The 16093-nt window shown below is 40.9% G+C and overlaps 1 protein-coding gene across 2 annotated transcripts in view; it reads left to right on the top strand.

Moving 5' to 3' along the window:
- The window catches only part of CDKAL1 (CDKAL1 threonylcarbamoyladenosine tRNA methylthiotransferase), an 845495-nt gene that overhangs the window by 81174 nt on the left and 748228 nt on the right, over nucleotides 1–16093 (top strand). For both annotated transcript variants that reach the window (XM_075826579.1, XM_075826580.1), the window contains exon 5: nucleotides 7831–7915. In XM_075826579.1, the coding sequence (XP_075682694.1) occupies nucleotides 7831–7915 (85 nt within the window). The remainder of the gene's footprint in view (nucleotides 1–7830; nucleotides 7916–16093) is intronic.

Raw genomic sequence — 16093 nt, 5'->3', positions numbered from 1 at the left:
GAGACTTGAAAGGTGTTCACCATATGTTTACGGGGACGTGTCCACTGTCCCTATTAAACCCTGAACTAGAAACTAGCCAGTGTCCATGTGAGCTAACCAAAAAAGTACAGTATCGACAAAACTGGGCCTATAAAAAAAGAAAATAAAAAAATGCTGTGAAGTCCTACAGCAGCTTTATGCATATGGCACGGGGAGTACAGTCAGAATTCCCTCACTAACTATTCTATTTAGCAAACATCCTGTTACGATGATTTTTTTCTTTTTTTACTTTTAATGCTGGTTATTAAATTTGCATGTTTACTCACCGCTTATTATGGAGCACAGGTAAGAAAAGGAAGTCATGGAGGCCTTGGTCATCAGAACATGCTACAATTTTTATACTTGGCTATTGAATAGTCTGTTTTTAGAGGAAACCAGGTCAACCTGACCGATTTCTCACATATTGCAGCGGTGATAAAAGCTGCTTTAAAAGGTTTCGTGTTGAAAGATTGAAAAAATTCTACAGTATACAGTCTTAAGCCCCATGCACACGACCGTAGATTTCATCCGTAATTACGGACCCATTAATTTCTATGGCTGACTGACGCCCTCTCGTATGTTTACGGGAGGGTGTTCGGTGCCGTAGAAAGCTTCCGTGAAAAATAGAACATGTCCTATTTTTTTTTTATTTTATGGACCGTGCTCCCATACTTATATAACGGGGGCACGGCCCGCAAATGCGGACTGTCCGCGGCCATCCATAGCCGTAATCACGGACCGGGATTACGGCTACGGTCGTGTGCGTGAGGCCTTACATTAGTATTTACTGATGTATGTTTTTAACTGGTTGATGGTTTTCAGCAATTTTGTCTTGGGCTACTTGTATAGCAGTGTATTGAAGCCCCTGCGTTTCCATGCATTGCCATTTGGTTCTTTTAGGGATTCTGCATGTGGGAGATAATCTCCACTGGATTGAATGCTATGTAATATAGTCTGATACAGCATGGCACTTTTTTAATGTCTTTTTTTTTTTTGATTTGTATGAAATTGGAGGAATACAGAGGGTACAGTAAGGTCCCATAAAAGTCTATATGTGCCCTATTTACAGGTTGCACAAAGTCATAATAGGGCCATGTCCATGAGGTACTAGAATATCAAATGGTAGATTTGTATTTTTTCCATTCTCATTTTATTTCATCCAGTATTCCACTTTAGCCAATACGACCCCGCTGCAGTCCTTTGCTGCTAATTACCCATTTGCTTTGAGTTTTCTGAATACTTCGTTGTCTTTCTTGGGATAGTTCTTTTGTTGAGGCTTTCCTATAGATGCACTGTGGTGGTTCCCGACCGCTGGCTGTGTGTTTATGGCCAGCGGTCCGGGTCCTTAAAACCCGTGCCATAGACTTTTTACTTTTTACGGTTTTAACTTGCTGCCTGAGCGATCGGGCAGCTGAATGTTGGGTCTCCGGCATTCAGTGACTGCCGGGGATCCTGAGGAAAACATAGAAGCAGCTTTCGATGCTTCTGTCTTCTCCGATCTCTCTCTTTTTTTTTTTTTCTTTTTTTTTTACACAGTGCTCAATGAACGCGGTGTATAGGAATAAAGGCAGTGGCCGCGCCACTGTCTCTGTTGATCCTGGTGTTCATGTGACGGGTCACATGATCGCCGGGTGCCGTTAGTTAGACTGCTGCTGGGTCTTACTAGACCCAGCACAGCCCTATTAGTGACAATAGTCACTATAAGAGGGCTGATTTCCCCAGTTAGTGGAAAAGCATGGTGTAAAAGAGAAAAAATAATTATATATAATATATATATATATATATATTTATTTCTCCAAAGGTCTTTTTTGACATTTGAGCGACAGACCATAGTAATAAAAAATAAAAGTGAAGAAAAGTGCAAAAAATAATAAATACCCACCCCCAAAAAAAGTCTGTGTCTCCCCCCCCCCCAATCATTGTCGTAACGCTAGCCAGAACCCAATTACACTAATATAGACATGTAATATATTAAAATTTACAGTAGACAATGACAATCACAAATAAAAGGTCTTTTTTTGGGGTAAAACTGTTATTACCCAAAAAAAAAAATAGCCAAGTGGTAAAAAAAGCTTCTTTTTTTTTTTTTTTTACTATTTTCAAACTTTAAGAATAAAAATTTGAAAATGGCAAAAAGGATGTGTATAAAAATGATAAAAAATAAATCTGCATTGTCTACGGAAAAAAACATCGCAAAAATCACGTTTCTAGCCCAAGAAATAAAAAAAGTTATAGCCATTTAACGAACGCCTGCCAAAAATGGCTAAATGATGTCTGGTCCTGAAGGCTCAAAATAGCCCGGTCCTGAACTGGTTAATAATTGCAGATTATTTTGTACTTTACTCTGTTGCATTTGTGTTTGACTTTATATAGAAAATCATCAGAATACGTAGTTTGACATAAATTGCCGCATTTTTTGCATGAGACTGCACGTGGTTTGTCCGTTCTAAGGCCTTGTGCACTTTTTCATAGCCATATAGAGAATATTTCAATAAGATGTATATGGAATCTGACACACAAATATGAAATAAATCATTGTCATTGAATCAATGTTCTACTGGATGCTGTATTACTGAGATGTACTCCCCCAGGCGCATTGCTTTTAGAGAACATTTGGTGATATTGATCAAAGTGGTGCAAAGGAAAAGTGGAGTAGTTGCTCATGGTAACCAATCGGTTTGCTGCTTTCTTTTTTTTCAAAGCGCCTCTGAGAAATAAAATGTGGGAATATACTCTGGGCAAAAACGTTTTCCTTTTGTTCCTATTTTGATAAATCTCCCAGAATAACTGTAAGAAGGTGTATGGAGGAACCCTGCAGCATAGTATGAATCCGTAGTCTTTTCATTGTGCTGATCGTAGGGTCTTAGGGATTGGACCCCCAACAATAAATATTGAGGGTTTATCCTTAGGATTGAAGTCTTGAAAAAGCCCTTTATACATTTACCAAGACGCACTGAAGCCCTTTAAAGAAACCGCATATAGGACTTCATGTCCCAAAACTGAGAAAGTAGTCTTGTTCCCATGGAAATCAGTGATCCATAATATTGTGACCATTGAATCTAAACTGCATCTAAAATCAACCCCCTATAGATAAAATGATCACCTCTGCTGCTGGGACCAACAGGTTTTTGTTTGGACATAGGTCATTAAAACAGATATATCCATACGAAAAGAGTAAAGAAACCGGATCCCCCCCCCCCCACTCCCTCCTCCATGCCTGTGATCTCCAAAATAATAGAGGAACCATATTTGCTAGAGACTTTTATTAGTAAATTAAGCATGACAGGTGATTTATCCGTTAACCTAAACTCTGATAAACCTGAAAGCTTTTTTGAAAATCTGGTAATTTCTTTGTGCTTTGGTGACATTTTGTTGTATATGAAGGGTGGATGGGTTATTTCAGGAGAACCTGCTTGTCTGTTTTGCTGTCTTGGAAAGTGTCCAGCCTGTTCTGCACTCAGAATGCTTATATAGATTTATTTAGATAAAGATCATTTATTTGATCCTGCAGAGGAGGATTTAAGAACTTGCTGCCCTGATGTCTGCACGAAAGCATGTAGTGGGGAGAGGAGAATGTGAACATTGTACCTTTTCAATCTGCAAATGGCTCTTTGATCACTATTGTTTTGCATAGCATTTGCATACTGGCTTTTTACAATCTTGGCTTGATTGGCAGTAAACTGAAAAGTGGCATAATCCACAGAACCAGCTCTCTTGCAAACAAATGTGAGGAGAGGTTTTTTTGTAAAATGTTGGCTTTATCCTACCCAATAAAGGAAAATGAGCTTTTTAGTGCTTAGTGCATTGATTTATTATTTTAGCATTCAAATCATAGCTTCCTACTTTTAAAGGGAATGCATAAATAAAATCATATTAACGTGACTCTACTGTATATAGACTACCGGCTAATATCCAGAGTAACCGCCGTGTGCAGCACGGACAGCAACTAGACTGGCTGGGAGTGACTCAATAAGGTACTGGTGGGCTGTTTCCGGTATCTGGAGCCATGCTAACTGCAGTGCATCCCCCATTTGTTGGAGGGTGGGTGGGGAGGATTGATAGAGTGAAAAAGACGATCGAGGTGGTCCCACAGATGCTTAATTGGGTTAAAGTCTGATGAATTAGGGAGCCAGGGAGGTACTTGGAAGTCTTGGTCGTGCTCTTCCAACCACTGTCGGACATTTCTAGCCGTGTGACATGCCGCATTGTCTTGCTTGAAGATTCCATCTGCCTCAGGGAACACTAATCGCATGTATGGGTGGACGTGATCTGCATCGATTGGATTCATACCCAAATCGGTTCAGCGTGCATTCCACGTGGATGAGTGGGCCCGGAGAATGCCATGAAAAAATTCCACAGACAATAACACTGCAACCACCAGCTTGTGTTCTTCCAGCAATGGTTGTAGTGTGTTTGTTCTCTATTTCTCGCCTGACACGCCAGTGTCCATCTGTTAAATGAACCCGAGCCGAAATCATGACTCATAGGAGAAGGCAACCCTTTGTCAATCATCGGTGGTCCAGTTCTGATAGTCGTGCAAATTGAAGCCTTTTTTTTTCCGTTGCACCTTTTGTAAATTCTTTTATTTGTCATTTTGTTATTTTATATCACAAATCGTACAAATAATATACACAACATAGTGCAAAAATGGCATTGAAAATCATGCAACAGATCACAGAACCGTTATCAGCCTCACATCAACACATGAGTTCACCTGAGAGTACCATGTCACTGAAAACACTTATGTAAGAAAACTCCGGTATGCACCCTGAACCCGCAGCCGTGCATGGTATGTCCTATATGTGCTTAAGAGCATTCAAGAAAGCACCAGAGACAGAAAGGAGAGGCCAATTAGTAAGGAAAGAAAGAATAAAAAATGGGGAGTGAGAAAACAAGAAGGGAAGTGGGGGGAGCTGACCTGACACTCCGGGTCTGGACAGGAATTCACGAGGCCATGATGATTTTATATTCCTCGGTCGTTTGGAAACGAATCCATTCACGCCATGTTTTAAGGAAGGAGGCATGAGTCCCCTTCATTGATGCCGTGAGGTCCTCCATTCTCATGATTTCCTGGATCTTGCTGAACCACATGCCCACCGTCGGCGGACAGGACTGTCTCCACAGTGCAGGAACACATGCCCTAGCCGCGTTTACCAGGTGTCTAACTACCGAACGTCTATACACTGGCAGTGGGACCTCACACAGATGAAGCAGGAAAAGGCCCGGGGATTTCGGCAGAGGGTAATCCGTAAACTTTGAGGAAATGCGCCACACCTCGGACCAGAACCCAGTCAGGGGTGGGCAGTCCCAGAAAATATGCAGGATCGTACCTACATGGTCCCCACATCTCCAGGATAATGGCGAAACCGCCGGGATCATAGCATGCAATCTGGAAGGCACCCTGTACCAACGGGACATTATCATAAACCCTGCCTCTTGGAATCTACTGGCCATGGAGGACTTATGTGTCATGGTGAACATACGGTCTTGTTGTTCGGGTGTCCGTTGCACCTTTTGAAAGCATAGGAGCAGTGACCGTCCGTCTGCTTCAGATCCCAATACACAGTAGGGTTTGCCAAACCTTTCTAAACACACGTCTGTTAGCTCCTAGTTGATTTTCGCTCTTTGATGCTCCATTGTCGCGTCGTTCGGCCCTCGTGCACCTTCTGACGTTCACCTCTCACATCAATGGCAGGTGGTGCTTCGCAGTTTCCACGTGTCTTATTCCCAATGGTGCCATTTGTCCACTCACAATACACTTTCACAAACTACGCGGTTTGACTTTTGGGCCAAGGGTGGCAGTATTTCTCAATCATCCCTTTTTGCAACTCTGGTAAATCGCCCCTTCTGCCCATGGCAACAATGAGTGATGTGTTCAGACAGCCCATCGCACACCTTATATACCCACCAAGCCAGAATAATTTCCTTCGTGCGCTACGTTCTACCGACGTCGAAAGTAGGAGATGGTCATAATAGTGTGTGTGTGTATATGGATCTATCTTTTTAAAAATGTTCCCTTTTTTTTTTTTTTAAGTTCTAGGGCACACACATCGCACCCTCTCGTATGAATGTAGCCTTAGAGTGATAAGCACCAAATTTATTAAAAGGTGCACACCTCTTAAGAAATTTGTAAACAAAAAAAAAAGTTTACCGTTCTGAATGTAAGGAAACTAAATCTGCGCCTAATATGTGCCAAGATTAGCACCGCTTGCTCCTATTCTACATAATCTGGAGCAAACAACCTCTTTGGAAAACCCTTCCACTTTTGTCATCCCTGGCCTAATTTGGCAAGCGACCGGAAAAGTGGAAGAAATTAAAGTTGCATGACCGAGAAATAGTTGTTTTAATGCCCCCGGCATCTTGTTCACAAGTTCTTCAGAGGTAAATCCTTGATAAAGAGCTCCAGGATCTCCTCACTGAACGCTTCCATCCCCTACAGTCTGCAGGAAAGAACCACCACTCAACTAGGAGACCGCTAGAGCGGTCACTCCGAACCGGGGGAAAGGCCTGCAGAGCGTTCAGTTAGGAGAGCCGGGAGCACTTGAACATGAAGGGGCTGCCTCCATGGCACTTGCGATCGTGGGGCATTAGAACGTTTATTTCTCAATCATGCAACCACTGGTATAACTACTCTCCCCATCTTGTAGATGAAGCTGCCAGCAGTTTTGAGGGCTCAAAACTGCTGGCAGATTCCCTTTAATCTAGATCCTGACAAGGAAACTTTTTTTTTTAGTTTATTTTGTTTTTAGTATAATTTTATTTTGTTAGTAATTCATTTTAAATTTTTGTTAGAGCCTCTTTAAATATTCTTGTCACCACATAAGTGGCCTATCTTGTACATAATGTGATCGGCACTGTAATGTAGATTACAGCAGTGGTTTTTATTTAGAAAAACAATCTATTTTCACCAAGTTATGACCTATTTTAGCTTTATGCTAATGACTTTCTTAATAGACAACTGGGCGTGTTTTTACTTTGGTCAACATCCTACACTTCTCTTTACAACGCCCACTTGGACAAATCAGTGTAATACACTTCTCTCCATTCATTTACTCTGCACATAGTGATCTTGCTAGATCATGATGTGCATTCACATACTCATACATTAATGTTATTGAAGCGTCTTGACGACAGTAAATAATCGCGTCCAACCAGGACGGGATGTCTATTCACAATCCTGACACTACGGTAACGTTTGTGTGGGACTTACAGCATGGCAAGCATAATCTTACGAGATCTCGTGTAAATGACAGCACAGCGTGATCTGGATGTGCTGTGTGAGTAAGTCACACACAAACATTACCAAAGTGTCGCGATTATGAATAGACATCCCGTCCTGGTTGGGCGCGATGTCTATTTACTGTCAAGACACTTCAGTAACGTTGATGTGTGAGTGACAGCACGTGGTGAACAACGCAGGATCACTATGTGCTGATTACATGAATGGGGAGAAGTGTATGACGCTGACTGGTGAGCGTCATACACTTCTCTCCACAATGCCCACTTGGTCAAAAGTAAAAACACGCCCAGTTGTCTATTAAGAAAGTCATTAGCATAAAGCTAAAATAGGTCATAACTTGGTGAAAATAGATTGTTTTTCTAAATAAAAAACATTGCTGTAATCTACATTACGGTGCTGATCACATTATGTACATGATAGGCCACTTATAAAAATTAGATTGTTTAAAGAGGCTCTGTCACCACATTATAACTATTTCTAGCTTCAGCAATTCAGTAACACTTTCATTAGAAGTTCCAAAGTATTGTTGAAGGTATGATTTCTATCGAGTAAACTGTGCTGGTCTCTTTCAGAGTGTGCCGAGCAGGCAGATTTGTGGCTACTGAATAGTTGCACTGTGAAGAGCCCAGCTGAGGACCACTTCAGAAACTCCATTAAGTAAGTAATTATAATTTTTAAAAATGGTTATTAAACCCATGATACATAAACTCCTTACTGAACCCATGGATCCTATCCAAAGGTCCGGCTAATTATAATTCCATCCTAGCTGGAAATGGTTAGGTATTCTTTCCAACCCCACATCCTCCCTTTTTTTCTTTTTTACCTTTCTCGTTGCTTTCTCATCCTTTTCCTCTCTACCTTACTGTTCAATTTGTGTGTTTTTTTTGTTTTGTTTTTTTTTTTCTGGCTGTGGTCGAAGTCTAAGGCCTCATTCACACGACAGGGTCCGAGTGTCGGCCGATAAAATCGGCTGTTTTGGGCCATTTTTCCCGGCCGGTTTGCATCCGTTCCGATTCCGTTCCGGGCCATGTTGCCGTTTTTAACAGCCGATTTTTGACCTGTTTTGCATCATTTTGTTTTTTTTCCCCTGTCCGTTTTAAAATCTGATGAATTTCATTTAAATTTGTTGCTATACACAGCCCCCTGTAGATAATGCCACCCAGCCCTCTGTAGATAATGCCACCCAGCCCCCTGTTGGTGATGCCTCCCAGCCCCCCTCCCTTCCAGGAGAAGTCACTGACTTCAATGTCCATATATGGACAGTTTAGTCACTGACTTCTCCTGGAGAGGAATCCCCGGCCACTATATAGAGAAGGGGAAGAACAATGTAGCGATGTGTCCGTCATGCATGTTGCATAACCAAGAAATTGAAGTTAAATTCTACCGGCATCACAAGTGCTCTGGGCTCTCCTCACTGAACACTGCGAGCCCCTTCCCTCTGCTCAGAGTGGCAGCTCTAGTGTCCAATCAGAAGACCACTAAAGCCGTCACTCAGTGTCTGAGGACAGGTGCTGGGCATGGCGCGTACAGAGAGGAGATCCCATAGCACTGAAAATAGAGGCCGCTTGTAGCAAATGGCGCTTTAACCCCTTAAGGACACGGCGATTTTATTATTTTTTTTTCTCGTTTTTTTCACTACCCGCCTTCCAAGAGCCATAATTTTTCCATCAATAGTGGTGTGAGCTTATTTTTTGTGGGAGTTGTTGTCGTTTCTATTGGTAGCATATAAAGTACCAAATAATATACTGGGAAACAGAAAAAATATTCTATGCAGGCTGAAATTGGAAAAAACAGCAATTTCTCCACTGTCTGGGTTTAGTTTTTTACAGCTTTCACTGTGCGGTAAAAACGACAACTTAACTTTATCTTGTGGCTTAATACGATTGATGATACCAAATATATAGGCATAATACACTACAGTACAGAGGTATTTCAGTGTATTATACCAGCTATGAGGACATCTAGCCTTCTCCCTGTTGAGAATTAAGTGAAAAACTGTCTTTTTTTTTTTTTTTTTTTTTTTTTTTTTAAACAAATCTAGTTTGGGGGTAAGAAACTGATACCCCAATTAAGTATTTTTTTTTTTAAACGACCCGAACTATAAAATGATCACATTATATATCCCGCATGGTGAACGCCATAAATAACTAAAATTTTTGCATGATTTATTTGTTTTTTTTGCCACTCGCTTTCCAAAAAATGGAATAAATAGTTCTAAAAATAATTTACCCTAAAAGGGTACCAATAAAAGCTACAGCTTATCCTTATAAAAAACCAGACCAGGGTAAAATTCCTTCAGTTTTGAAAGGTGGTTAGCAAGGCACTTCTATTTAGAAGTTAGGAAGGGGAGGGCCTGAGCTCATCTGTAAGCTATAATCAAATTACACCCCCTATTAATGCTTTGAGGGGTTGTAGTTTTCAAAATGGGGTCACTACTCAGAGGTTGCCGTGGTACTGGTACTTCAGGGGCTCTGCAAATGCAACATGGTCAAAACAGATAAAAACAAGGGGACATATACAAAAACACAGAGAAAGGCCATACTTACAAATGGACACAGCCAGGTCAGAAACGCTCAGCGTTTCTGACCTGGCTGTGTCCATTTGTAAATGCAACATGGTGGCTGAAAACCATTCCAGCAAAATATTCGCACCAAGCTAAATGCCATTCCTTCCCTTCTGAGCCATGTGCCTAAACAACAATTTACAACCACTTATGGTTTTTTCCATACTCGGTAGAACATGCACTAAAACTGCATGTTATTGGAAGAAAAATGCTATTGCTTTTTACTGTATATAATTTTTTTTTAAATTAAATTCAGCACTACAGAACATGCAGGAGAGAACAGTACTGATCAGATGCAGTCACTGGCAAAACACACAATTACATCCAGTGGATCACAGGTGACGTCCCCTTTTATTGGAGTAGCTCTCTTTCCTCATCTTCTCCATTTGGCCCAGAACACCATGACGTTTCTTCCAGCCACGACTCACCTCTGCAGAGTTTGCAAAGGTGTCTGGGGAGAAGAGTGCCCTCCAATGCAGTACTGCACAGATAATAGTGATCTAACGTTAGTCACCTTAAAAATATTGATTTACACCTAGCACCCCAAAAATAATATTGCCACACACTGTGCCCCCAAATTAATTGTGAAGACCGTGCCCTCGACTGTAATTACTGATGCAAATAGCGCCCCCAAAAATAGGTGCCAAGCAGATGGTGCCTAACAATAATAGTGCCCCTAACAATAACCCCACCCTTCAGAAAGTGCTCTGCAGATATTGCCCTCAATCAGTAATCGTGCCCACAAAATAATTGTCAGTGTCCCCAGCTTAAAGTGCCCACATAGTGCCCCCAACAGTAATTGTGCCAAAGCAACATTAAATTGTGCACCAACATTAATAGTCCCTTCATGTGTTCCCCAAAGTGCACCCAAAAGAAATAGGGCCCTCAAGCAGCGTTAACCCCTCAGTGGAAAGTCAAACGGAAACCTTCACTTCCGTTTCCCTCACCATTGAACTCAATGGTGACGGAAACCTAGCTAATGGTTTCCGTCTGGTTCCGTCGTTTTGGACTGAATCAATAGCGCGGTCGACTGCGCTATTGATTCCATCAAAACGACGGAATCCTGTTACAACGGTGACAGACGGAAACCATTAGCTAGGTTTCCGTCACCATTGAGTTCAATGGTGAGGGAAACGGAAGCGAAGGTTTCCATTTGTCTTTCCGTTGAGGGGTTAACCCGACCGAAAACCTCCGACGGAACCCATTCGTGGAAACGAACGGTGATGTGAACAGGCCCTTAGTACAAAGTATAATAGCTGTAATGATGTAGATGTCTATCTTATGCTTGTAAGGGTCAGCGAGCTGCGCGGTTTTGGTAATTTTCGACCATGTAATCAGGAAGTGGTCTGGGGGGGAGGGGGGGGGGGGAGATTGGTTTCTAGAGAATATTTTTTTTTTTTTGGCCAAAGCATAAATATTGCTATAGAAACTAAGCACAAGTGGAACATTTGTCTACAGTACTTCTCATTATTTGAGTTCTTAAATCATGCTTAGGCCCTGTTCGCACAATTTTTTTGACGTGGAAACTGCGCCAAAAAATGGCCGAAAATGCCTCCCATTTGGAGGCAGAGGCGTTTATTACCGCGAGCGAGAAAAGTCTCGCGGTATAAAGAAGCGTTAAGCCCTATCTTCGGGCTTTTACGCCTCTGACCTCCCATTGACCTCAATGGCAGGCAGAGAAAGCGTATTTCGCGGCGTTTTTTGCCTGTAGCACTCAATGGGCGCAAGCGAAAATCGCTGCAAACAGTGTGCAATCAGGTAAAAATCTGCCTCAAAATCCCAAACGGAACTTTTGAGGCACAATTTTCCTCCTGCAAAAAACTCAGTGTCAACAGGGCCTTACGTGTCATGTTTGTTTAGAATATGCGATTGAATTCTTCTCATGTACAAGATTACTGAGCCAAAAATCTAGTTGTTTGTCGACCGCATTATTGTGAAGTTAATCTATTAGTCATACACTACTATTAATCGGATTAGTTATGCAGTGTTTCATTTGTTTTTTATCTGTGAAAGTCATTGAACTGTAATGAAAAAAAAAAATTTGATTTTTTTAGAATATGAAGGACATTTTTGTTTGCTGTATAGTGTTATATACTTTTATTAAAGAGCTACTTGTTCTAGATAATGTAAGGCCTTATTCATACGAACATCATTTCACATCCGTGTGCTGTCAGTTTAAATAAAACTGCACACTGACCAATGCAATTCAATGGGGCTATTCACACATCAGTGTTTTTTCACGGAGCCTGGGGGACCACTTCACCCATTGAAGTCAATGGCTGCGTGAAAATAACAGACGGCACGCGGACTACATCCATTTGCTGTCTGTTTTTCATGGACAGTTGCTAAGGAAATAGGAAAAAAGTGAAACCAGAAAGTGGAGGAGAAACACGAATGACATACAGATGCCATATTTACGTCAAACACGGAATGCACACAGTAGTCCCTTGTTATGGATGCAAATCGGACAAGCTCCTGTGATTGAGGCCTAAACATAATAATTTAACCTGTATTTGTTTGGTTGGGTACAGAGTAAGTGTCTAAACCGTTTTCATTTTAACATAGAATAATAAAGGCAATTTTACCCAAAACTATAATTTGGCATGAAGTAAAAAAACTGTTTTCAGCTTTCTATTCTTAATTTTTGATTTGATACTGTCAAAAATATATTGCTGAAAATTGTGAACTTGTCAGTGTCTAAACAAAATTTAATATGGTTCTCATGAAAATCCTTTATGAAAAGCAAGATCTAAGTAGATGATCACATTTTAACATTAAGGGTACAGTCACACGTAGTATATTTTACTTGTATTTCCGCAGCTTAAAAATACGCTGTGGAAAACTACAATGCATGACCGTTTTTCTTTTGTTCTTGCGTAGCGGAATATTTTGTAAACATTGTAACGTTTGCAGCGTAAACATACAAAACCAGTACGCCACGTGTGGTGAATTCACACGCGGTAGATTGTGTTGTAGAAATTTCTACGACTGAAAATTGTCTCCATTCATTAGAATGTGATTGTTTCTGCAGCAGGTGCATGGGTTTCTGCCTGTTACTTAGATGAAATGGAACAAACTTTTGGTTGCAGAAATTTCTGCAACAAAATCTGCCACGTTTGACTGCACCCTTACTAAAAAGCTAAATATTACTTGCCACGACCCTTTCCATCATCGCTGCTTTACTGGCTGCTGCTTTAAATTTTTCTGTTGGTGGGTCGTCCTGTAACCCACATGGGCACAACTCCTTGCATATAACATTTAATAATACAGATAGGTAGGAGTTCAGAGAGCACAAGACCAGGTTAGGTGCACGAATAGGGTCCCAACCCAATCGTATATCAAAGAAGTATTCGGCACACAAGTTAGACGTTTTTTGAAAATTCTTGAAATTTATTTCATCAATAATAGTTGATGCCAGAGGCTTATTGCGTGCAACGTTTTGGTCGTAACTTAGACCTTCATCAGGCACTTTGTCATTTTTGGTTACTGGTATATCCAGTCGTTGGCGCTGTGTTTAGAATGGTGGCTGACCGCTGCATTTGGCATGCACAATAGCCTCTACTTATCCTGCTAGTTTATAAACGGTAGACTTCTGTTTACATACAAGCAGCGCAGCTCCACACTACTCTGCATTCCGAGGTTGTCTTTAATTTCAATGAGACCACGTTCTGGTGGCAAGGCTGAAGGAGCTGCTGCTTGTGTGTACCCTGTGCCCCCCTGAAGACAGAAAGAGAGGAGGCAAACTACCACACATGGCCACCACATTGGATACAGCTGGTGGACATGTCAAATAGCAGAAAAAAAACCCGGAATGTGGTTAATAACTTTTTTGATTTCTTTTTCTGTAATTGATTGTTTAAGGGGAGTGTCTACGTATGACAAATATGATAAAACTAAAGTAAGTCTTCACTTTTAGTTAACCATCGATATAGTGATCTAATCAGAAATTTTTGCAGTTTTTACTTTCTTTTCAGTAAGTTTTTACTTTTGTAAAAAGTTTCTGCTGCCTTTAAAGGGGTTGACCGGGCATAGGGTGGTTTTTCTTACTGATGGCCTATCTACAGGATATATCCGTATATAATTGTGTCGGGTCGTGCCGGAAGCAGAAGGCTCCGACCACTGTATAGCGGCCGTACTGCATCTCTGCTCCTATTCACTTGAATAGGAGCAGAGCTGCAGTAACCCAGCATGGGGACTATGCAGTGTACAGAGCCATCTGCGTGACTTTCGGCACTGGAAGAGCTGATCAATACAGGTGTTAGGCCCCCCACTGATAACATACTGATGACCTATGCTGTGGATAGGTCATCAGTCCAAAAAAACACCCCGTACCCGGACAACCCCTTCAAGCAAAAGCCAAGAGTTGATTCTAAAGGAATAGAAAAGGAAAGGCTAATACTCCTCTGTTTTTTGTTGTGTTCAACTAAAATAAATTCACAAAAAAAAAAGCATCAAAACTGCTTTTGTGAATCCAGCTTTTAGTTTGTCAAGTTTTTATTTCCGTTTTTTGAGCCAAACACCGGCATAGTTACGAAAGAGACTAGATGGTTTTTCCTTCTGTTTGGATCTTTTCCTATGTCAAGTTAAAAAAAAATTGCATAAAAAAAACTGCATGTGTCTGTACTTTCTCGAGTGTAAGATCTACTGACCGCTTCTCTTGTAATACTCAGTACACACTATAGTCATAGCAATGACGATTATCATTAGACAGTAATACAAGAGGTAGCAGAAAGATATCCAATAACCCAAAGATTTGTGGCTAGAATGCCACACGGTGCCGTTATTAGATATATTTATTTTGAATAAAGTACAGATGCATAATTCAATACAATACATGTACCACCATTTAAAACCAGAGAAGGGCAAGCCTGTCAAAACGGCATGAATATTAAACCCATCGGAAAACCAAGATCAATCCAGTGTCACTCTCGGAACTTGGTACACATAAATAATAGTTTAAATAAAAGTTTTCCTGGTTCGAACCAAAACTCCAGATTGTATAAGGAGTGACTTTCTCCCCTCCTTTCTCGTCCGTGACTAAGTGGATCAGTTCCCAGACTCAAAGTACAGGTAAGTGGACATTTTTGTAACCACATGCATGCAGGATAGTTGCTTCAGGTTGTGGAGCCACAGGTTAATATCCTTTTAGGATTGAATCCCGTTCCTCGTTAATAACAGAGGACTGTTCTCCTGGTTTCGGGTACAAGGTTAAATAATTCAAGCCAGTATAGTAGATAACAAACCAAGCGTGGTTTGTAGCATGGAGCTACAAGCAACCACGCCGAAAGTAAACGGTGTGATTAGGTCTCTCCCCACCGTACATTCGTCTTACGCGTTTCATCCCAGCTGGGACTTCATCAGAGACAGTGAATCCTGTTCACAGGAGTACCTGTTTTTATATAACACAGGCATTTAAGGATACAGTGCCTATTTAAATATCCCAATCTGTTATACACGAGGTAATATTGGGAATAAACGTTTAATCAAAATTAGAATGTGTACAATACATAAACCTAATTGGAGAGTAATCCTTATGAAAAAAAAGTTTTTTTTTGTTCACTAATATAACCAAGATTATTATAGAACAAATAAGGCACATAATAGTCCTCATTGCAAATAGATTTAATAATGGAATACGATTTTAGTGTCTTTAAGTGAGGCATCACTCCCCCTTGGTCAAACAAAAAAAATAACCATAATGAGGAATATAAAAATAAAGGTAAATATAAATAAAAATAAGAAAGTAATAATGAAAAATAAAAAGAAAGGAAAAATAAATTCCCATGACATATTGCATATAAGGATATTCTGTTTCGTTATGGACCACAAAAGATTAGATATTTATCAAATTAATAAATATCCTCCCGTGTATTGTAAAGCACACCAAAATAATGGAGCTTCTATTTCACGTAAGACGAGAGAGGGGCAAAAAAGAATGCCCACAAATACATCAATCAAAGGATCACCAATTAATCAGACATTGGAAAAAAAATGGGGAGGTACAGGTCCGCTAGATCGCTGGATTCCAACCAACCCAGGAGAGCTCAACCCCCCCCCCCCCCCATCAACCAGAAATAAGGATTCCAAGAGAACTTGAGGGAAAAGATAGGAATGTGTCTAGAAATGGTTGCCAGGGTCCGCACAAGAGAGCATGGAGCCAGTCAAGGACCAATTATGGTAATCCACCAGGTCCCCACTCTCCATGGTGGAGCCCGCAACTAATCCAAAGCATCTAATGAGGGGAAGTGAGTACACTATACAAACCAACCCGA

This window comes from Rhinoderma darwinii, chromosome 5 (assembly GCF_050947455.1).
Source record: "Rhinoderma darwinii isolate aRhiDar2 chromosome 5, aRhiDar2.hap1, whole genome shotgun sequence".
NCBI lineage: Eukaryota > Metazoa > Chordata > Amphibia > Anura > Rhinodermatidae > Rhinoderma > Rhinoderma darwinii.
Note: the sequence above shows the minus strand (reverse complement) of the source record. Positions and strands in the feature narration are given on the sequence as shown.